We start from the raw sequence: 24,026 nt of genomic DNA on the forward strand, positions 1-24,026 counted from the left end.
GTAACGTGACTAATATCACTGCAAAGTAGAATTGGTGGTGCAGAAATTAAGCCAAAATATGGATTTTTGGGTGGAAAATTGAAAGGGTTATGATTTTTAAAAGGTAAAGAGGAAAAAAACGAAAATTCAAAAACCGAGTCCTTAAGGGGTTAATTGATGAGGGGTAATAATCCAGGGCTATTATTTTTATGCTTTGAGCTGGGCTCTTTAAAATGAAGTCTAAGTTAATAGTATAATTTACTTCATTTGGTTAGACATGTGTTTCCGCTATAGGGTACCGTATAATATGTGAACATATATCTATTTTTTTGCGGCTCTAGCTACAGGGGCTATGACTGTAGAAACAACCTGTTCTACACCCAGACTGGAGAGGTGGTGTACCATGTGGCAGCAGTGGCAGTGGTGTATAACAGACTACAACATTCCCAAAGATTGTACCTAGGGCATGATGATGACATCCTCAGTTTGGCCATTCACCCAGTGAAAGATTATGTAGCAACTGGCCAGGTAAGAAAATAGCTTTTACACTCAATGACAGTGCAACTACTATTTATATAATTTATTTTATCTTTAGTCTAGTAATGTTCAGCAGCAATAATTTTTTAGCAAAATGGCCAATACCACCTACATGTAAAGTCGGGTTCACATCACGTTTGTGCCCTCCCTGGCTCAAATACATTGGCACAATGTGCAGACAGTCACAGCCCTATTGGTTTTAATAGCCTGAGCATAGTCAGTGAGTATGTTTGGGTCATTTTCCTAGCATATGCATGTTTTGCTTGGACTGAAAAATCTAAAAACGTATATATATGCTCGGAAAATGACTTTGGAGTAGTCACTAGCTGACCACGTTCAAGCCAGTGATGTCAATAGGGCCTGTGCCTGTCACAGATACATTGGGGCAAAAAAGTATTTAGTCAGCCACCAATTGTGCAAGTTCTCTCACTTAAAAAGATGAGAGAGGCCTGTAATTTTCATCATAGGTATACCTCAACTATGAGAAGCATAATGAGAAAAAAAAATCCATAAAATCACATTGTCTGATTTTTAAAGAATTTATTTGCAAATGATGGTGGAAAATAAGTATTTGGTCACCTACAAACAAGCTCTGTCTCTCACAGACCTTAAGAGTATCCTCTGTCCTCCACTCGTTACCTGTATTAATGGCACCTGTTTGTACTTGTTATCAGTATAAAAGACACCAGTCCACAACCTCAAACAGTCACACTCCAAACTCCACTATGGCCAAGACCAAAGAGCTGTCGAAGGACACCAGAAACTAAATTGTAGACCTGCACCAGGCTTGTAAGACTGAATCTGCAATAGGCAAGCAGCTTGGTGTGAAGAAATCAACTGTGGGAGCAATTATTAGAAAATAGACATACAAGACCACTGATAATCTCCCTTGATCTGGGGCTCCACGCAAGATCTCACCCCGTGGTGTCAAAATGATCACAAAAACGATGAGCAAAAATCCCAGAACCACACAGGGGGACCTAGTGAATGACCTGCAGAGAGCTGGGACCAAAGTAACAAAGGCTACCATCAGTAACACACTACGTCACCAGGAACTCAAATCATGCAGTGCCAGACGTGTCCCCCTGCTTAAGCCAGTACATGTCTGGGCCCATCTGAAGTTTACTAGAGAGCATTTGGATGATCCAGAAGGGTATTGGGAGAAGGTCATATGGTCAGATGAAACCAAAGTAGAACTTTTTGGTAAAAACTCAACTCGTCGTGTTTGGAGGAGAAAGCATGAATGTCCCATCCCTTGCTGATTGAAGGAGGTTTTCACTCAAAATCTCACGATACATGGCCCCATTCATTCTTTTCTTTATACGGATCAGTCATCCTTTGCTAAAAAAAAAACTGCCCCAAAGCATGATGTTTCCACCCCCATGCTTCACAGTAGTTATGGTGTTCTTTGGATGCAACTCAACATTCTTTCTCCTCCAAACACGTTCTATTTTGGTTTCATCTGACCATATGACATTCTCCCAGTCCTCTTCTGGATCATCCAAATGCTCTCTAGCAAATTTTAGACTGGCCTGGACTTGTACTGGCTTAAGCAGGGGGACACGTCTGGCACTGCATGATTTGAGTCCTTGGTGGCATAGTGTGTTACTGATGGTAGCCTTTGTTACTTTGGTCCCCTATGGGAGATTATCAGTGGTCTTGTATGTCTTCCATTTTTTTATAATTGCTCCCACAGTTGATTTCTTCACACCAATCTGCTTGCCTTTTGCAGATTGTCTTCCCAGCCTGGTGCAGGTCTACAGTTTTGTTTCTGATATCCTTCGACAGCTCTTTGGTCTTGGCCATAGTGGAGTTTGGAGTGTGACTTTGAGGTTGTGGACAGGTGTCTTTTATATGGATAACAAGTTCAAACAGGAGCCATTAATACAGGTAATGACAGGTCTGCGAGAGCCAGAAATCTTGCTTGTGACCAATTAGGTGACCAAATACTTATTTTTCACCATAATTTGCAAATAAATTCTTTAAAAATCAGACAATGTGATTTTATGGATTTTTTTTTCTCATTATGTCTCTCATAGTTGAGGTATACCTATGATAAAATTACAGGCCTCTCTCATCTTTTTAAGTGGGAGAACTTGCACAATTGGTGGCCTGCAATGTAGAACTGTAATCTCAATAGAATATCATTGGGTTATTTAAAGTGTTAGTCATGTGAAAAAACTTTTGACATGTCGTCCAGTCCTGAGACCAGCTGCGATAGTAATAGATGGCTAAAGCGCCAGTGCTCTTCACTCACCAGCTGGCCACCCAATCTGGCCCTTTCACTTTATAGGCAAATGCAGTGAAGGAGTCCGATTTCATTGACACCTGGGAATTAAAGTGCATGCTGCCGCGCACTTGACTGACTTACATCTTGCGATCACAGCAGGTCTAAGGACTTGGTGCTATCTAAACTTTTTTAAGATATACACCAATTTCTCTAGTCACTCTTTTGAGGGTCTATTCACACGTACAGTATTCTGCGCTGATTTGTTGCGCAGGATTTCAAGCTGTGTTAAGTTTACATTGAAATCTGCAGCAGAAAACTGTACGTGTGAATAGACCATTATGGTGCAGTCTGAATGCACACCCTATATATCAGTGCTCTATCGTGCTCTTCAGTAAAATTTTAGGTAACACATACACAGGGGAAAAAGCAGTTGGCCACTAGCTTAATAGCAGTAGACAACCAAAATCCCTATAAGGGCGTAACTCACAACGATTGCTGGACTTTCATTAGTTTTCTTTTTTTTTCTTTTTTCATCGTAGTCTTATAAGACTGTAAACATGCTTATAAGCAGATATAAACATCTCCAGAGCAGGCAGAAATATAAACACTCAATGTTGCTCCGTGGTCATGGCACAGCGTTTTAGGGGGCCCCTGAAACTTGTGCCATGACCCAGAGCAAGATTGAATAAAAAAATATAATAAAATATAAGGGACATGTCCTTCACTTCAGACCTGAGTCTGAGCCCTGGGCATAAGTAACCGGTGATGTTACGGCACAGTAAGACGATGGATGTCAGCGCAGACTGTCACCAATGTGTCAAACGTTCTGGGCTAATCTACAGTATATGACCTTTATACAGTGTGGAAAAGGTTAAAATAATTAGTGATTTTCTTTTTTCTTTTAACTTTACTCAAAGCATTTAAACGGTCTAATATTAATAAATACGCTCAAAGGCAAGAAAATGGCAAGATATCCTATCTAAAGGACATAAAGGACACTGTTAAGGACATTTCTTAACATAATCAAAATGTCTTATTACTGTTTAATTAACCATCTGATTCAGTCGTCATATCCCGTAAATTATAGGAAAAAATCTAATTTATTATTGGAAATTGCAGTTATGACTGTAGGTCTCCACAGGACATCTAGCATTGTCAGCCGTATAGTATAGAACCTGTTGCTAGGCAACTGTTCACACGTATTTTAGCCACGGTTAATACAAACGCCTTCGTGAAAACTGTCTTAAAGAAAAAGTGCCAGCTAGGCAAGACAAGGTAAATCCCGCACTGCAATCCCCAATAGATCCTGTCCTGGACTAGCCAGTCCAGCAAGCAAAACCAGTGGGGCTGATCTGAGGGTGCACTCCAAGCCAAGTGAAGGATAACGTGCAGTTCAAAGAATAAAGCGGCTGCACTCACCCAAAAATTCTTGCCAGATGAAATCTTTATTCAGTTATCCATAAAGCAGTATAGCGGGTAGATGCAGAGGAGCAGCCTTGCAGTGACAGACTGTTTCCTGCGCCCCAAGCACACTTCCTTGGGGTGCAGGAAACAGTCTGTTGCTGCGAGGCTGCTCCTCTGCGTCTACCCGCTATACCGCTTTATGGATAACTGAATTAAGATTTCATCTGGCAAGAATTTCTGGGTGAGTGCAGCCGCTTTATTCTTTGAACTGTACGTTAAAGAAAAAGTGTCTTTGCTGCCCATAGTATCCAGTTAGAGCACAGCTTCATTTCCTAACCATCTCTGGCGGTATGAAAGCTGAAATCTGATTGGATGCTGTAGACAACAAAGGCAGTTTTATTCTGTTAGGTTTGGCAAATGAGGCCTTACTCCCTTGTATAAAGTATTCCACGTATTCTAAATAAAGATAATTATGTGAATTTATGTGTTCTGTAAAATCAGTGCACAGTATTAAAGGGGTATTCCAGGCAAAAACTTTTTTTTATATATCAACTGGCTCCGGAAAGTTAACAGATTTGTAAATTACTTCTATTAAAAAATCTTAATCCTTCCAATAGTTATTAGCTTCTGAAGTTTTCTGTCTAACTGCTCAATGATGATGTCACGTCCCGGGAGCTGTGCATGATGGGAAAATATCCCCATAGGAACTGCACAGCTCCCGGGACGTGAGTCATCCGAGAGCAGTTAGACAGAAAACAACAACTCAACTTCAGAAGCTAATAACTATTGGAAGGATTAAGATTTTTAATCGAAGTAATTTACAAATCTGTTTAACTTTCCAGAGCCAGTTGATATATAAAAAAAGTTTTGGCCTGGAATACCCCTTTAACCTTCAGTCATTGTAATTGGGTTGACCTAGAGCTCTTAGCTCTGAGCACTCTGGCCCCTACTTTCTTTGTTTTTGCTCTAGTGCGGCCTTTACATTTTTTATCTAATGTATACAGCGTGGATGGGTGGGTGAGAAGACACACTTGTTACGGTGCAGATATTTGAGAAATATTCCATTAATCATAAATAATTGCAATCTAGATTGGACGGGATGCTGCAATTCATGTTTGGGATACACAGACACTGAAGTGTTTATCGCTGTTGAAAGGACAACACCAAAGAGGGGTCTGTGCGCTGGATTTTACAGGTATGATATCATTTACTTCTACAATTTTTATTAATCTTAAAGGGGTACTCCACTGCTCAGCGTTTGGAACAAAATGTTCTGAACGCTTAGTGCCGGCGGCGGGAGCTTGTGACATCATAGCCCCGCCCCTCATGGAGTCACACCCCACCCCCTCAATGCAAGTCTATGGGAGGGAGCGTGACAGCCGTCACGCCCCCTCCCATAGACCTGCATTGAGGGGGTGGGGTGTGACATCATGAGCAGTGGGGTTATGACGTCATGAGCTCCCGGCGCTGGCTCTATGATGTCACGAGCGGGGCTATGACGTCACGAGCTCTCGGCACCGGCTCTAAGCATTCGGAATATTTTGTTCCAAACGCTGAGCAGAAGAGTACCCCTTTAAGCTCTGCTTACATCTGTGTCAAATTTTCTGTACATAAGTGAAAACCATGACACAGTACTGGTTCCTTTTCATGATGATAACCTTAGCCCCCCCCCCCCCCCGAGCATATTTAGTAATAATGGGTCTGTTAGGGTCCATTGTGGTATTTGTAGTTTTTACTGGAAATACAGCGCTATTATTTTATTAGTATGACAATTTACAGTGAATATCTGTCATAGAAAATCTGATCTATGTTGGTGGTCTTCTCAATGTGGAGGTTTTCTGGAGAGGTTTTACTGCATAGAGGGGACCAAATGCAGATCTTTATGGTGAGATTTGTCACATCAATGATGATCTTCCGTAATGATATTTCTTGTAAGTTAAAGTAAGACCAATACTATAATTAAGTGAATTATACAGTCCTATTGTGTATGACGGCCTACAGCTGCATGGTATGAGTCAGTGCTTAATTTCGGATCTAAATCTGGTGGTAGGTAGGAAGTAGGAACATCCTTGTGCTGACTCATGAAGAAGAACATAGAGCCACAGCAGTGTACCAGATCCCGTCAAACATTTGGGCCCTGATTTACTAAGAATGGAGTATAGTTTTCGTTGTGGGTTTTTAATTCTCAACAATTTTTTTTTCACGGTATTTACTAAGGTTTTTTTTAACACATGCTCTGATCTGTAGGGTTTTCCTCAGCTGAAATCCACCACATTTTTTCTGTGGAAACCTTAGTAAATATGTTGGGTTTTGGTAAAAATGTCAGGGTCACGCCCCCCTTTTCTGTGACCACACCCCCTTTTTCGGGTTTTCTCAGTAAAAGGGAGAGTTGGTCATTTTTTTTTCATTTCTGGCACAATGAGACAGAATGAATCTGTCACAATGCGCCAGAATCTGTCACACAACCCGACAAAACATGTCAGGTTTACAATAGTAAATCAGGGCTATTGTGTTTGCAGCATATTTACTGAAATTAAAAGCTGTTTCAATCAAACTTTTAAGAACATTTGAACTTTTTAAACATTTTACAGGTCACGTTACATTTTAACATAGGACTCCTTATTTGATAGCAGCTTCACAAGTCTTGCATCCATTGATTTGGGAGTTTTTGGATAGTTTCTGCTTGAAGTTTTTTGCTAGATGTCAGAAAAGCCTCCCAGAGCTGCTGTTTGGATGTAAACTGCCTCCTACCCTCAGAGATCTTTTGCTTGAGGATGCGCCAAAGGTTCTCAGTATGATTGAGGTCAGGGGAGGATGGAGGCCACACCATGACTTTCTCTCCTTTTATCCCCATAGCAGCCATTGATGCAGAGGTATACTTTGCAGCATGAGATGGTGGATTTTCATGTGTGAAGATGATTTTATTACGGAAAGCATAGTTCTTCCTTCTGTACCAGGGAAGAAGGTGGTCAGGCAAAAATTCCACATACTTTGCAGAGGTCATCTTTACACCTTCGGGGACCCTAAAGGGGCCGGCCAGCTCTCTTCCCATGATTCTGGCCCAAAACATGACTCCACCACCGCCATGCTGACGTTGCAGCCTTGTTGGAACAGGGTGGCCGTCCACCAACCATCCACTGTTCCATCCATTTGGACCATCCAGGGTTGCGCAGCACTCATCAGTGAACAGGACTGTTTGAAAATCAGTCTTCCTGTATTTTTCTGCCCAATGCAACCGTTTTTGCTTGTGAGCATTGGTTAGTGGTGGCCAAATAGAAGGTTTATGCACAGTTGCAAGACTTTGGAGGAGCCAGCAGCTTCGAATATCTGTTTTCTACTATGTAATGGTATTTTAGCAGCTGCTCTCTTGATCCGATGCATGGATCTGGCTGAAATCTTCCTCAATGTGCCTTTATCTGCACGAACCCGTCTTTGCTCTGAATCAGCCACAAATCTCTTAATAGTGCGATGATCACGCTTACGTTTTTGTGAAATATCTAATTTTTTCATACCTCATCCAAGGCATTGAACTATGACAGCAGAGAGATCCTTTTTCTTCCCCATATTGCTTGAAAATGGTGCTCTGCTTACAGGGGTACTGCTCAGCCTTTGGAACAAACTGTTCCGAATGCTGAAGCCAGCGCCGGGTGCTTGTGACATCATAGCCCCATCCCCTCATAATGTCACACCCTCACTCCTCATGAGGGGTGGGGTTTGTTCCAAACGCTGTGCAGCGGAGTACCCCTTTAATGATGTGGACCACCCACCTTTATTAGTTTTGCCTTAAATTGGGCTCACCTGGCAATCTAATTATCACAGGTGTCTGAGATTGTTTTCAGTGATCAAAAGAGCCCTGAGACATAATATTATCCATGAGTTAAAAACTTAAAAACAAAATATTTCATCTTTGTGACACTTAAATACAGAGTGGGCGATTCATATGAATACACCTTAATAAAATGGGAATGGTTGGTGATACTAATGTGCCCCAAACAGGAAGTTAATATCACCAACCATTCCCATTTTTTTAAGGTGTATCCCTATAAATGGCCCACCCTGTAAAATGTGCATAATAATTTGGAACAGCGTGTATTTTTTGCCATATATGGAAATTGTAATATGCAAACTCTTTATTTTTATTTTGTGTTTCTTATTGCTTAAAAAAGGTAGCCCTCATGAACGTACTGAGGATTTGTACAGAACTGTAATATTGCACCTGTGGCATGCTATAGGATCATACTGGTGCTCTGAATGTGTAAGAGTTCATGCACAGGAATGCTGTTTTTCTCACCTATTTATAGAGAATCGGTGAGAAACAAAACTGTATCATGTTCCATCAAGTGCTGTATTATGGAGGTGTTCACCACTAGAACCATTGCTCCTATGGGAGATTACAATGTCTTGTGGAGACACCTTATGCTGGGATAAAGGGTACCTACCATCTTATAAGGTCCATGAGAATGAAGTTCTATCCTTGTTGAAAGTGCCAGTGATAATGCCAACCTTTACCAAAGCAAAATGCAAAAAAAACTAACGGACTGCACATCCCAACCATCTCAGATATGGAAAACGTTATTAAAGACTGCAAAAAGGCCTGTACAAAAGGCCTTTTGTGCCAGCACATAAAACAGACAAAAAATATCATGTAGACGTCATTATGACTAAAAACATACCACTTGTTATTAAATAAATGTGTCTGACTCCACATCGGGAGCAGAGGCCCCACACATATCACCCAATGGGCTTCCTCAGGGGTCAAACTCCAAATTTCAGCACCATAAACACTGTGATTTTCTTGTCGCCACTGGCTGTGACGTTGGTGCCAACCATAGCTTCCTAGGTAAATTTCAGTGGTGAATAGGTTCTTTGGGGGGAAGTTATCATTGGTTTTACCATGGTTTTGTGGGGTAAATTTGTCACACAGTTTGTCTCAGATGCTGTTGAGAAACTTTTCATTGATCTCATGCAGTGGTCAGGATTTTATGATGTGCGACTTCTCAGTTTGTCGCAACTAAGGCACAAATCCGCACCAGCCCTGACTTTGCTTACAAACTGACTGTGGACAGCATTATGGGCTGTCACATGGGCTAAAATGTCACAGAGGAAGCATCATTCAAAGTGGATCAGCACCATATTTATTACATGCCCTGTGCCATGTAATAAATTTGGTGCAGGATTCCACCACATGAATGTATGGAGTAAAAACGTGCACCTACTCCACTTTCGATGAATACCCAGACCTTTTTTTGCGCAATGCAGAACTTGGCTGATGTTGGAAGTGCTAGTTATCTTCTTCTTGCATTGTCATCACATCAGGATATTAAGTTGTGCTATCTAGGTATAGTATCTGGTGTGCAATAATGAATTGAGTACCTCCACCTTCAGTTGCGACCCCGGTAATATGACCAGTTTGTAATCCTTGAATGGGAAGGTGGATGTAGGAGAGATTGTGTTGCAGTGCCAGATTGTGTTGCAGGCCTTTCTCTATGTGGAATCTGGTTAGATCTGTTTTGTTGAGCACCATTCACTGTCCTGAGCCATACTGTGTGTGTGTTATTGGACTGTTCTATCCTGAGCCATCCTGTATGTGTTATTGAACTGTCCTCCTGTCCTGAGCCATCCTGTATGTGTTATTGGACTGTCCTGAGCCATCCTGTATGTGTTATTGGACTGTTCTCCTGTCATGAGCCATCCTGTATGTGTTATTGGACTGTCCTCCTGTCCTGAGCCATCCTGTATGTGTTATTGGACTGTCCTGAGCCATCCTGTATGTGTTATTGGACTGTCCTCCTGTCCTGAGCCATCCTGTATGTGTTATTGAACTGTCCTCCTGTCCTGAGCCATCCTGTATGTGTTATTGGACTGTTCTCCTGTCCTGAGCCATCCTGTATGTGTTATTGGACTGTCCTCCTGTCCTGAGCCATCCTGTATGTGTTATTGGACTGTCCTCCTGTCCTGAGCCATCCTGTATGTGTTATTGAACTGTCCTCCTGTCCTGAGCCATCCTGTATGTGTTATTGGACTGTTCTCCTGTCCTGAGCCATCCTGTATGTGTTATTGGACTGTCCTCCTGTCCTGAGCCATCCTGTATGTGTTATTGGACTGTCCTGAGCCATCCTGTATGTGTTATTGGACTGTTCTCCTGTCCTGAGCCATCCTGTATGTGTTATTGGACTGTCCTCCTGTCCTGAGCCATCCTGTATGTGTTATTGGACTGTCCTGAGCCATCCTGTATGTGTTATTGGACTGTCCTCCTGTCCTGAGCCATCCTGTATGTGTTATTGAACTGTCCTCCTGTCCTGAGCCATCCTGTATGTGTTATTGGACTGTCCTCCTGTCCTGAGCCATCCTGTATGTGTTATTGAACTGTCCTCCTGTCCTGAGCCATCCTGTATGTGTTATTGGACTGTCCTCCTGTCCTGAGCCATCCTGTATGTGTTATTGGACTGTCCTCCTGTCCTGAGCCATCCTGTATGTGTTATTGAACTGTCCTCCTGTCCTGAGCCATCCTGTATGTGTTATTGGACTGTTCTCCTGTCCTGAGCCATCCTGTATGTGTTATTGGACTGTCCTCCTGTCCTGAGCCATCCTGTATGTGTTATTGGACTGTCCTGAGCCATCCTGTATGTGTTATTGGACTGTCCTCCTGTCCTGAGCCATCCTGTATGTGTTATTGGACTGTCCTGAGCCATCCTGTATGTGTTTTTGGACTGTTCTATCCTGAGCCATCCTGTATGTGTTATTGGACTGTCCTCCTGTCCTGAGCCATCCTGTATGTGTTATTGGACTGTCCTCCTGTCCTGAGCCATCCTGTATGTGTTATTGAACTGTCCTCCTGTCCTGAGCCATCCTGTATGTGTTATTGGACTGTCCTCCTGTCCTGAGCCATCCTGTATGTGTTATTGGACTGTCCTCCTGTCCTGAGCCATCCTGTATGTGTTATTGAACTGTCCTCCTGTCCTGAGCCATCCTGTATGTGTTATTGGACTGTCCTCCTGTCCTGAGCCATCCTGTATGTGTTATTGGACTGTCCTGAGCCATCCTGTATGTGTTATTGGACTGTTCTCCTGTCCTGAGCCATCCTGTATGTGTTATTGGACTGTCCTCCTGTCCTGAGCCATCCTGTATGTGTTATTGGACTGTCCTGAGCCATCCTGTATGTGTTATTGGACTGTCCTCCTGTCCTGAGCCATCCTGTATGTGTTATTGGACTGTCCTGAGCCATCCTGTATGTGTTTTTGGACTGTTCTATCCTGAGCCATCCTGTATGTGTTATTGGACTGTCCTCCTGTCCTGAGCCATCCTGTATGTGTTATTGGACTGTCCTCCTGTCCTGAGCCATCCTGTATGTGTTATTGGACTGTTCTAACCAGAGCCATCCTGTATGTATTATTGGACTGTCCTGAGCCATCCTGTATGTGTTATTGGACTGTCCTGAGCCATCCTGTATGTGTTATTGGACTGTCCTGAGCCATCCTGTATGTGTTATTGGACTGTTCTATCCAGAGCCATCCTGTATGTGTTATTGGACTGTCCTGTCCTGTCCTGAGCCATCCTGTATGTGTTATTGGACTGTCCTGTCCTGAGCCATCCTGTATGTGTTATTGGACTGTTCTATCCAGAGCCACCCTGTATGTGTTATTGGACTGTCCTGTCCTGAGCCATCCTGTATGTGTTATTGGACTGTTCTATCCAGAGCCATCCTGTATGTGTTATTGGACTGTCCTGTCCTGTCCTGAGCCATCCTGTATGTGTTATTGGGTTGTCCTGTCCTGAACTATACTGTATGTGTTATTGGACTGTCCTGTTCTGAGCCATCCTGTATGTGTTATTGGACTGTTCTGTCCTGTCCTTAGCTTTACTGTATGTGTTATTGGACTGTTCTGTCCTGTCCTTAGCTTTACTGTATGTGTTATTGGACTGTCCTGTTTGTTGCACTAATATTGCCTCAGTAATAGGTATTTGCTTTACAGCTGATGGAAAATGTTTGGTGTCTGTTGGTTTGGACGATAATCATACAATTGTGTTCTGGGACTGGAAAAAAGGAGAGAAAATTGCCACAACACGGTAAGGAAGTCATTCTATTGTAATCTGTTGTTTTAATGCGGACTGTTTGAAATAGTGCTATAATGTGACTGTTCTGAACTTAGGTTTACATGTAAAATGTTATTTAGGGCTCGTTCACACGGCGGTCTGCCTCTGCTAATAAATGCTCATTCTGCAATCCGTTTGATAATTTTTAAACAGGTTGCAAACGGCTGTAAAATAATCCCATTGATGTCAATGGGATTTTTTTTTACAATCCTTTATCACCCATTTGCACATGTTTGCTTACTTTTCTGGGGGTTTTTTGAAGGGAGAAAAGACGTTTCATGCAGTATTTTTTCTCCTGTCAAAAATAACGGAATATAAATGGATATTATAAATTTAACATTGAAATCTATGGCAAACGGCTGAACCTTTAATGTCATCCGTTTGCCGCCAGTTTATAATATCCGTTTTTGAACTGTTATTGCTTCTGAGCATGCTCAGAAGAGGTGACACCAGCAGACTCCTGCAGTGCTGAGGGACTACTACTACTCCCATCATGGAAAAGACTTGTTTTCATGATGGGAGTAGTAGTTCCCCCAGCTGCGGGAGTCTGCCGGCGGCTGGGGAGGCTACATTAGTGTTTATACTACAACCCCCATCATGGAACAGAGTCTGTTCCATGTTGGGGGTAGCAGTACAGGGGCTGAGGGATTGAGCACACCGGGTCTCACTTCTGAGACCCAATGCCATCAGCAGTTATAAACCAGGAGAGCGGGTGGCATGCTCCTCTCCCCTGTGATGTATGTACTGTGTAAACTTTCATTTTGAAATCCCTGCCGGGAGCCCTAAATTGCCCGCACAGAGTAGCTATTCAGGGCTCCCGGTGGGGTTTTAAACTACTACTGTGACCCCCAAATTTATGCCCCCATGCATATTTATAATAATTTATTGGCCCCAGGGTGCATATCCTTATTCCCCCAGTGTCCTTATTACCCCTCCCGCTGCCTGCTCCTCATCTTCTTGGTGCAAGACAGCAGCGGGACATGTCGGAACCGGTGGCGGTGAATGAATGAATGAATGAATGAAGCCGACACATCCCGTATGTAGGCTTCATTCATTCACCGCCGCCGCCCAACATGTCCCCGCTGCTGCCCTGCTTCTAGCGCAATCAGAGCGCACCGCCGGGACATATCTTTTCTTTTCTGCTCATCTCCGTAGTTGATCAGCAGAGAATAGACATGTCCCGGCGGTGCGCTCTGATTGCACTAGGAGCAGGGCAGCAGTGGGCAGCAGTGGGGACATGTCGGGCGGCGTGGGTGGATGAATGAATGAAGCCTAAATGCGGGACATGTCGGCTTCATTCATTCACCGCCGCCAGTTCTTGATACGCCCCGCTGCTGCCCTGCTCCAAGAAGACGAGGAAAAGGCAGCTGGAGGGGTAATAAGGACACTGGGGGTAATAAGGATATGCACACTGGGGCCAATAAATTATTATAAATATGCATGGGGGCATACATTTGGGGGTCACAGTAGTAGTTTAAAACCCCCCGCTGGGAGCCCTAAATGGCTACTTGGTGCTGGCCATTCAGGGCTCCCGGCTGGGGATTTCAAAATGAAAGTTTACACAGTACATACATCGCAGGGGAGCGGAGCATGCCTCACGCTCCCCTGCTTTATAACTGCTAATTACATCGGGTCTCAGAAGTGAGAGCCGGTGCGATCAATCCCTCAGCCCCTGTACTACTACCTCCAACATGGAACAGACCCTGTTCCATGATGGGGCTAGTAGTACAAACACTACTGTAGCCTTCCCAGCCGCCTGCAGACTCCCGCAGCCAGGGAATTACTACTCCCCTCATGGAAAGGAGTCTGTTCCATGATGGAAGTAGTAATAGCCCCTAGCAGTGATAATGGATTATGTAAGACGTATGACTTTCAGAACTTCACTGTTTCTTTATATTTTTTATGTTTTATTCACTGCAGGGGTCACAAAGATAAAATATTTGTTGTGAAATGTAACCCACATCATAATGATAAGCTGGTCACTGTTGGCATGAAGCACATCAAGTTCTGGCAACAAACAGGTAATGGTTATTACTGGAATGTTACAGCACATGCACCATTAGGCTATGTTACATGGGAGAATATCCGCACAGAAAATTTTCGTGCAGACATTCCCCCAACAGCGGATCGCCGGCAGAACATGTGCCAGGATCGCTTGGAATAGATAGCAGTACATTTCCATCTATTCTTTGTGCAGACAGGGGAATTTTAATTTCTGTGCCAGAAACATCTGCCCCTGAAATTCTACCATGTAAACAGTACAGCAGAATCCCATTGATATCAGTAGGACTCTGCTGCTGTGGAATCTCCTTGCAGAATTCAAATGTAGAAATTCCTTCATCTGAACATAGCCTTTGAGATCACTGATAAAACTTGTCTCTTTAGCAAATCCCTTAATAGGTATGACTACATAAGCCATAGAAGTTATTTCACCCAGCCCTTTAAAATGTATCTCTTATCCACTAGATAGGGGATAAGAGTCTAATAGGGATGGGCGAGGGGGTCTGACCTCTGGGACCATCCACAATCTCAAAAACAGTGCCAAACTCTCCCTCGGTGCTTGGAGTGGTTGGCCGACACGCACTCCATACATTATTTCCAGTTCCTCCATCCCAAATACATGGAGCTCATGCTGACCCACCACATCATGCAGCAAGGAAAGTCGGGGCCATGTTCTGGAGAGCTCTGTCAAACAGCTGACTGGCAGGTAGTGTTGGACCCCCACCAATCTGGTATTAAGGGTAGGCCAACAATCAAAAGGTCCTGGAAAACCCCTTTGACTCTATTTACATCAGTATACTTTTTGTTTAGTTAAATATCCACAGCACTAAAGGTTTTCAGAAGGCCTCTTGCATTTTGGTGGCCATGCCCTGACAATCTGCAGAACTTAATTCGGTTCAGTATCTGAATAAAAAAAAAATGTATTAATCATTTTTTCCTACATACAATAATGTTAATACATTCTAACATAATTCACAATATAAATGCCCTGTTATACTATCAAATATTTTCTTGGCAGGGGGAGGATTTACCTCAAAACGGGGAACTTTCGGAAATATTGGAAAACTAGACACAATGATGTGTGTTTCATATGGAAGGACAGAAGAACTAGTGTTTTCTGGAGCAGCAACAGGAGATATTTATGTTTGGAAAGATATCCTTCTGCTTAAAACCATTAAAGCCCATGATGGACCTGTATTTGCCATGTACGCATTGGATAAGGTGATAACATCTTTATATGTATGGTGTCATCTGGTTATAGTTGTGTACCAGCAGAGGGCATGTAAAATAAAGTATGGTTATCTTGAATGATCCAGCACTACAATGTGTTGTGTTGGGATATCCTAAAGCACCAGAGATCAAGATAAAGCCAGTAATTATGGTGGAATGTTAAAGTTAGGATAACTTATCTCAACTTCAGAAATGTAGTACAATAACCTAACACGCCAGGGATCAAGGTGACTGTGGCTACATCTATATGTACATGTTACTCCTACGGTGCACTTATAAGGGCCCATGCACACTACAAAAATTCTGCTCCAATTTATTCTGCATGCACATCAGTGAAATCAGTGCTGTCCAGAATTGGCACTTATCTCACACTGATTTTTACTGCAGAAATAAGCGTCATTCCATCGAAAAATGGGATTTCACTGGTGGATTCCGTTGAAAGAATGTAATGTTAATTTTTTCGTCAGGATCTGAATCTACCTCAGGAGTTTCCGTTACATAACTTGTGCACAGAGCAGCATAATCCCATTGAAAATAATGTGAGGCGGCCACATGGGGAATTCTGCATGGAATAACTCAGAATTTCTGTAGTGTGCATGGGCCCTAAAAAGTGTAAAATGCAAGCATAACAAATTGATATACAGATCAGTTTGCATGGAGTATGGCCATTGTATTGCCTTCCCAATGGCTCCTGCCAATTTAGCATTGTGTACATTGACCTTGTATAGTGACATGAAGACTCCCCATGTGTTTTATTAAGTATCCATAGACAGTGCATATCTCCACAACATACTACAATTGTGTGTTTGTTTGCTTTTGATTTATTTCAGTAAAATATTTGTGTTTTATAGTGTTTTACAGCACAGTATGAGTCCATAGTGGTCTATGTACGTCTAATTTTGCCTAGTACATAAGAGCCTTGATAGAGAACATAATGAAGCAGCACTCCAACAGGATTCAGTTCAAAGGTGTTTTATTCACTCATCCAAAATAGGTGCAATGTTTCGGTCCACACCGGACCTTTTTCAAGCTTGAAAAAGGTCCGGTGTGGACCGAAATGTTGCACCGATTTTGGATGAGGGAAAAAAACATCTTTGGATTGAATCCTGTTGGAGTGCTGCTTCATTATGTTCTTTGTCTGGATCTTTTGGGACTGTGAGTCAAGCCCCCTGGAGCCGAGCACACACTGGGACTAGAAGTCCTTCACAGTGCCTATCCATTTTCCTTTTAAGAGCCATGATAGCCATAATACCCATATTATAAAAAAAAAAAAAAAAAGATAAAATCTACAAAATGTATATATTTTTATTTTGTATGGATCAGAAAAAGTCTCTTGTATTTATACCATTTATTTAGTAATATTTGAAAAATGTGAACATAAATACTAATTTTAGTAATTGACTGTACATATATAATGTGTTGCAATTTATATCACAGGGTTTTGTAACCGGGGGAAAGGATGGAGTGGTGGAACTCTGGGATGACATGTTTGAACGGTGCCTAAAGACATACGCCATTAAAAGATCAGCAATTTCTTCTAATTCAAAAGGTAACATCCTCGAATCATCCTGTAATAACAGATGTAGAGGAAAAGTGGGGCAGTTGCCCATAGCAACTAGAGATGAGCGAAGTTACAGTGATTCGATTCGTCGCGAATCTCGTGGCTCGGGGTTTGCTGACTTTAGCCTGCATAAATTAGTTCAGCTTTCAGGTGCTCTGGTGGGCTGGAAAAGGTGGATACAGTCCTAGGAAAGAGTCTCCTAGGACTGTATCCACCTTTTCTAGCCCACCGGAGCACCTGAAAGCAGACTATGCTGCTACCCATTGACTTTAATTGGTTTGCAGCAAATCTGCCAGCGAAATTTCAGATGCAAAGAACCTGCAGTGGATTATGTACATGTGAATGCACCCTAATGGCTACTACCAGCAGAAAGAGAGGAATAAGTCGATATATCCTGGTAATTTTTATGGTACTAGAAAGAACTGTGAAGGTAGAATATTGTTTCTGCTTTATATGTGGAGAAGTTTCTGTCTTGTATAATGACATTCTATTCATGATAAAGCTCTAAATATATCCTTCAATATCATTGACTCTTATTGCTCCACCTTGCTGCTGTTTACCGACTCTATATCATTTGTTTTCAAGGCCTACTTTTAGAAGATAATCCTTCAATTCGTGCCATCACTTTGGGACATGGACACATTTTGGTTGGGACCAAAAATGGAGAAGTTCTGGAAATTGATAAAAGTGGTCCAATAACATTGCTTGTTCAGGTAAAATATTTTTTGCATTAAACTGCTCATGTAGCCTAGATTTATTGGGTTGCATGTTTTAATTTAAATGGGCACTGTCAGATACACAAACTTTTGATATGTTGTAAAGCATGTATAACCAATAGGTTTTGCAATTGCTTTCATTAGAAAATTTTAGGTATTTCATGCTGAAAAAGCCAGACAAACAACTGCCCCGGCCTGCTTGGACACATGCTAGTCTTGCTGTGTCCATGCTTCATCACCTACGTCATGGACACACTTCCTTGATTGACAGCTGTGAGCGCAGGGCTCAGAGCTGGAGGAAAAATCCTCCCACTGTCAGCTTGTGTCCCGATACTGTCAGTGAGGACTAGCTGGGAGTTGTGGTTTTGCTAATGTTAGGGGAGATGTGAGCAGACTGCATACTGAGGGAGGGGGCGGAGACGTGCACAGTGAGGCCACGCCTCCTCCCTTTGAGAGGAATTCAGACTAGTGAGCTAAATTAAAAGTGTAATAAAAAAATAAATATAGGTGCTAGACACATAGAAAATTAGATGTACATGGTCAGGATTAGGTACTGAGTAATATATTTAAAAAAAAAGGACATGTCTACCTTTGAAAACCATTTAGTATTTTATATAGAGGAACATTGCATTACAAATCTTTTACACATCACGAATTCTAGTATGTATTAGGCTTTGTTCACAGAGTGAACAGAGAGAAATTCTGTTGCAGCAGAGTCTCATTGTTTTCAGTGGGATTCTGTTGCATCGTGCACAGTGCACAAATTCCACTTCCGGCATCCGCAGTAAGAATAGACTGTCATTGTCTCGGCAGACATTCGGACGGGTTCACACTACGGAATTTTCGACCGGAATTCAGCTCAGGAAATTGGGTTGGGAAATTTCGCTACTTGCAGGTGAATGGGTTTTTCGTTAATCCATTCACACTGCAGAATTTTCTGGACAGAATTTCTGTCAGAAAATTCCAATCAAAGAATTCTGCCAGAACATTGAACCTGCTGAATGTTCTGGCAGAATCCGCGCCACACGCATTACCATTTGTCGGGACGGCAGTGTAAGTGCGGTCATAGTGCCAACTGATTAAGCGGATTCTGTAGTGTGAACCAGGCCTTATAGTCCAGTGCTGCTTTCACAGTTCTGCTAGTTGTCATTGGAAACAGTCAACAAGCTTACCGAAAGATGGATCCTTTATATCCTATTGATGGGGCTAAATCGAAGGGGGTTGCAGTTTGTAAAGCACTTCTTTTAGAGCTCGTCAGAGAAGGCCTTTGTGTCAAGTAACTTTATGACTAGTAAAGTAGCATGCTACAAGCTGACATTCTATGATTCAAAATTTTTTATGTATAGATATTGTAAGCATTTCTCCCTGGGGATAGCTCTGGAATCGTCCTTGACACCGCCACAGGACACTTTTCCACTTCAATAAACTGGCAAACAACAGTTCTTTATGCAAGTCCGGCCCCTCGCCAGCTTTATTAGACAGATTGCAGGATAAATAAAAACATAAGACAGGAACAAACAAACCCCTAGAAGGTCTATTCACTAACTAAACAATTCAGCGTGCTCTGACTATCAACTGGTGGGCTTCTCCCGGCCAGTTAAACTTATGCCTCCTGCATTCTTCTACTCACTGTTCACACACAGCCTTTGCAATCTCTTGCTGTGTGCCTCGTCCACATAACTCTTTGGGGCCACTCACAGCTCGGGCTGTGTGTTCCTCACCAGGACCCCTGCCTCTCCCTACAGCCACCTTGCTGTCTTCTAGGGAGAGCCCCAACTATTCTGTCTGACTTCCTTTTAAACACACTTCCCCTTTCTGCTCCCTCATTAATTAGGCCACAGGTGGAGGTTTCTCCAGGGTTAGCTAGGGAAATACACCCTTTCCTTGCCACACTGTCACAATATGCATTAAAGAATCTCACATGACCTTATCATGGCTCAGTTTTGTACGGAGACATAATATTGCTCTCCTTCAAGTGCATAGGGCCTTCACTGTACGTCCATTTCCTTGAGATTCTGTATGACTTGGACTGAAAAATAAATCATAAATCAAATAAAGCTCCATTTTACACTTCATATATGGAGCTTTTCTTCCTAAAAGCATTGCCATATGGCAGTGTCTTCCAACCAATGTACCTCAAGCTGTTGCAAAACTACAACTCCCAGCATGCCCGGACAGCCTTCGGCTGTCCGGGCATGCTGGGAATTGTAGTTTTGCAACAGCTGGAGGTACATTGGTTGGAAGACACTGTCATATGGCCTCTGGGCACTGTTGTAGGGACACTCTGCCTTTACAGCAGTCATAATTTATAAAGTTAATGCATTCATATCAAACATAAATAAATACATGGGTAAATGAAGACTCCTCTGTATCATAGTATTCTCGTGTCTGCAGACATCAGATCGAGCCCATGATGCACAGAGACAGCAAGGAGTTTGATGTGCGCCCAGACACGTTCATGAGACATCGCTCCCCTAAGAGATGACACTGAAGAGACCTAGTGTGACAACATTTTATACAGTACTGCGTGAACCTGCCAGAATGAGGCCAAGCCATGATAAATCAGCGTGTCTCAGAGACTCTCAGGACAACACAATACACAGAACACATGCATTCAGTCAGATTTCCCATTAACACAGTGATACCCAGCTCGTGATTCCAGTGCGTGGCATGTATCCTAATGGAAAGCGCCGTGTTTCTTTAAGACGCAGAAGATGCTATTGTTGGACGTCCTTAAGATAATTGCAAATCTGTTCTTTGTGAGCACAAGCAAACCATATGTAGATGAGGCAGCTGCAATAATAGAATTAGTTGAAGGCAAATAGTATTATTTCGTAGATGTGATTAGATCACTGGAAACGTATTGACTGGTGCATAAAACGCAGACGCTATTAGATGTGATTGTGGTTCTCTGGAAAGCCATGGAAATGGGTAGAATTACAGAATATTCTCCATTGCAAGATTCACCAATAGGGTATGTTCACACTGAGAAAATTCAGCGAGAAAATGTGTTCAAAATGATTCGGAAACGGCGCTTTGCTGTGGGTAAACTGGATTTGGCCACAGCAACCAATCACACCTAAGGCCATGTTCAATGTGGGGAATGTCCGCTCAGAAAACACCTGCGGACATTCTTTTGCGGAGGACGGAATCAGGATTTCCGCGGTAGAAATATCTGCTGTGGAAATTTCACCGTGGGAACAGAATCCTATTGAAGTCAATGGGACTCTGCTGCAGCGAAATATCCAACAAAGAAAAAGTGCAATTCCAACACAAAGGGGAAAACTAAAAAATCCTCTGTAATATTTACACAACATTCCGCTTCTCCAGACCTCCCAACACATTTCTGTTGCTGTAGTAACATCTTCTGGGGAGAAATGGTTAGTTAGGGTTAATGTACTTAAAAACCCTATATGTTTGGGTACCTCCCAAATGAATGGGTATAATTAGAAAGGCTGTCCGGGCATGCTGGGAGCTGTAGTTTTGCAACAGCTGGAGGCACCCTGGTTGGTAAACACTTTTGTAGAGAGAAGCAGGAGTGCCTATTGAAAAAAGGATTGCTGACAATTGGCTTTTTATTTTTTTTTATTTTAAAGCATAGTTGTTGTTAATGTACACTATTATCTGTGACAGGGTCATATGGAGGGAGAAGTCTGGGGTCTGGCAACCCATCCACAGCTACCTATAAGTGCCACAGTGAGTGATGACAAAACACTCCGGATCTGGGAACTATCCTCCCAACACCGCATGCTGGCTGTGCGGAAACTGAAAAAGGGTGAGTACCTGAAGTGCCAGTCTTCATGACTAGTTGGTGACTTTTAGGGTGCATTCACAACATTATTTTGCCATACTGTTTTAAAAAAACTGACAAAACAGTATGCAAATTCGTACTCATATTTTAAATCATATACAGTTTTAAACCGTATGCGGTTTGAATTTTGATGTCCGGCTGTATCAGTTTTTTTTTAAATCAAAATGTATTCCAATAAAGATTCCTTTGTTTTATTGAAATTCCAAGGAAAGTAGCAAGTTCAAGTACTTTTCAGAAGGGTCAACACTTCTACTGAGCATGTGCAAGACAAAACCATATACAAAAAACCATATGCCACTGCTGACACACAGTTTGCATTGACTTCAGTGTTAACAAAAACTGGATGCGGTGCATGTACGGTTTTCAGACAGGACGCAAAACTGTTGGAAAAACAGGAAAACTGTAGGAAAAAACCATACGAGCACAAATCCGTATGCAACCGGATGCATCTTGATGTTAATGTATACGGCGTGTCATGACGAGCGCTCCGGTCTCTGCTTCTGGACCGGAGCGCTCGCCCTCTGCTGCTCCCTTGCGTGCCCCGGTCCTTCACCCTGACCGGGGGCGCAGTGTTCCTGGGTCCCGCGGCAGGGATGCGCATCGATTGGCGGCTCGTCCCCGCACGCGATCCGCATCCCAGTCTCACTTACCTCTCCCCGCTCCGGTGTACGCCAGTCATGTGTCCCGGCGCATGCGTCCCCGCTCTCTAGGGCGCGCGCGCGGCTGCATAAAGTTTAAAGGGCCAGCGCACCAATGATTGGTGCCTGGCCCAAAGTGTTAATTAAGCGCCAAATTATAAATCTGTCCAGCCCCTTCCTGCCCTTGCCGGATCTTTGTTGTCATAGTGCCCTAGAGAAAACGTTTATAGTGTATTTTGCCTGACCCTTCTGTACCGTGCCTATCTCAGCTACCAGAGAGGTTGAGTCGCTACCGGGTGTAACGACCTGGGGGTTACCGCCGCAGCAAGTCCATCCCACTTTGCGGCGGGCTCTGGTGAAAACCAGTAATCCCTTAGACTCCGTTCCCCCAGTACGGCCCACGTCATCACCTCTCTGGTACAGCGGATCCACCACCAGTACCCGCTACCTGCTATCAGTCCGGATCCTGACACGGCGGCATAAGGTTTTCATATATGAAACCGTATATGGGAACCGTAGGACAAAATCGTGGTGTGAATGCAGCCTTACAACATTATAAAGTATCAGAATTTTACATTAGACACTTTGAGTTATGCTACTGGAAAAAAACACAACAGATTTCAACTAAACTGTTGACTCAGTTATCAGTTATAAACTGTTGCTAGACTTCAAATCGTCACTGTCGTTGCAAACAACTTCCCTCCATTTTATAGCCTACATGATTCTTAATATTTCTGTAAAACATATACCGTAATTTACAAAAAAAAGGACTCCTTACCCCAGAAATACAGCTCTGAAGTCATGGCCACCAGGTGTCTCTCTTCCCTGCAAACTGCTGTCACTGCCTATTGTTAGGTTCAAAACATCTCTAGTAACAGCCTGAACAAGATGGATTACAGGAGGTGGAGATGGCTATTAGCATGTACTCTTTGCAGGAGAGAGATAATGCCTGTGTACCTGCACCAGTGAGCGTTCTGATGATCGGCACTGTCTATGCAAGGCATATCAAGAGTTCCCTCTTATCTCATCAGCAGTGCTTAGTGTAATAATCATTTCTCGGCTGCTGTTTATAAATTTTTTTGCTCATAGCTCATTGTAAAGGCTAGTGCATCAGTTAACCCTTCCCCCCCTTAACCCCTTAAGGACTCAGCCCATTTTGGCCTTAAGGACTCAGACAATTTAATTTTTACGTTTTCATTTTTTCCTCCTCGCCTTCTAAAAATCATAACTCTTTTATATTTTCATCCACAGACTAGTATGAGGGCTTGTTTTTTGCGCGACCAGTTGTCCTTTGTAATGACATCACTCATTATATCATAAAATGTATGGCGCAACCAAAAAACACTATTTTTGTGGGGAAATTAAAACGAAAAACGCAATTTTGCTAATTTTGGAAGGTTTTGTTTTCACGCCGTACAATTTCTGGTAAAAATGACGTGTGTTCTTTATTCTGAGGGTCAATACAATTAAAATGATACCCATTATTATATACTTTTATATTATTGTTGCGCTTAAAAAAAATCACAAACTTTTTAACCAAATTAGTACGTTTATAATCCCTTTATTTTGATGACCTATAACTTTTTTATTTTTCCGTATAAGCGGCGGTATGGGGGCTCATTTTTTGCGCCATGATCTGTACTTTTTTTTGATACCACATTTGCATATAAAAAACTTTTAATAAATTTTTTATAATTTTTTTTTTTTATAAAATGTATTAAAAAGTAGGAATTTTGGACTTTTTAAAAAAATTTTTTCGTTCACGCCGTTCACCGTACGGGATCATTAACATTTTATTTTAATAGTTCGGACATTTACGCACGCG

General features: G+C 42.5%; 1 protein-coding gene and 1 long non-coding RNA gene across 11 annotated transcripts in view; one reads left to right on the plus strand and one right to left on the minus strand.

The window, feature by feature from the left end:
* The window catches only part of EML6 (EMAP like 6), a 205,332-nt gene that overhangs the window by 116,652 nt on the left and 64,654 nt on the right, over positions 1–24,026 (plus strand). For all 10 annotated transcript variants that reach the window (XR_008891560.1, XM_056567759.1, XM_056567760.1 and 7 more), the window contains exons 14-21: positions 321–507; positions 5,240–5,345; positions 12,124–12,217; positions 14,165–14,265; positions 15,264–15,466; positions 16,913–17,024; positions 17,622–17,749; positions 21,386–21,527. Coding sequence is in view for 9 of the 10 variants with exons in the window: in XM_056567759.1 (XP_056423734.1) it covers positions 321–507; positions 5,240–5,345; positions 12,124–12,217; positions 14,165–14,265; positions 15,264–15,466; positions 16,913–17,024; positions 17,622–17,749; positions 21,386–21,527 (1,073 nt within the window). In the remaining variant the exon portion in view is untranslated. The remainder of the gene's footprint in view (positions 1–320; positions 508–5,239; positions 5,346–12,123; positions 12,218–14,164; positions 14,266–15,263; positions 15,467–16,912; positions 17,025–17,621; positions 17,750–21,385; positions 21,528–24,026) is intronic.
* LOC130362767 (uncharacterized) overlaps positions 1–24,026 on the minus strand; it is a 79,302-nt gene that overhangs the window by 23,144 nt on the left and 32,132 nt on the right. The window lies entirely within an intron of this gene.

This window comes from Hyla sarda, chromosome 3 (genome assembly GCF_029499605.1).
Source record: "Hyla sarda isolate aHylSar1 chromosome 3, aHylSar1.hap1, whole genome shotgun sequence".
Classification (NCBI taxonomy): domain Eukaryota; kingdom Metazoa; phylum Chordata; class Amphibia; order Anura; family Hylidae; genus Hyla; species Hyla sarda.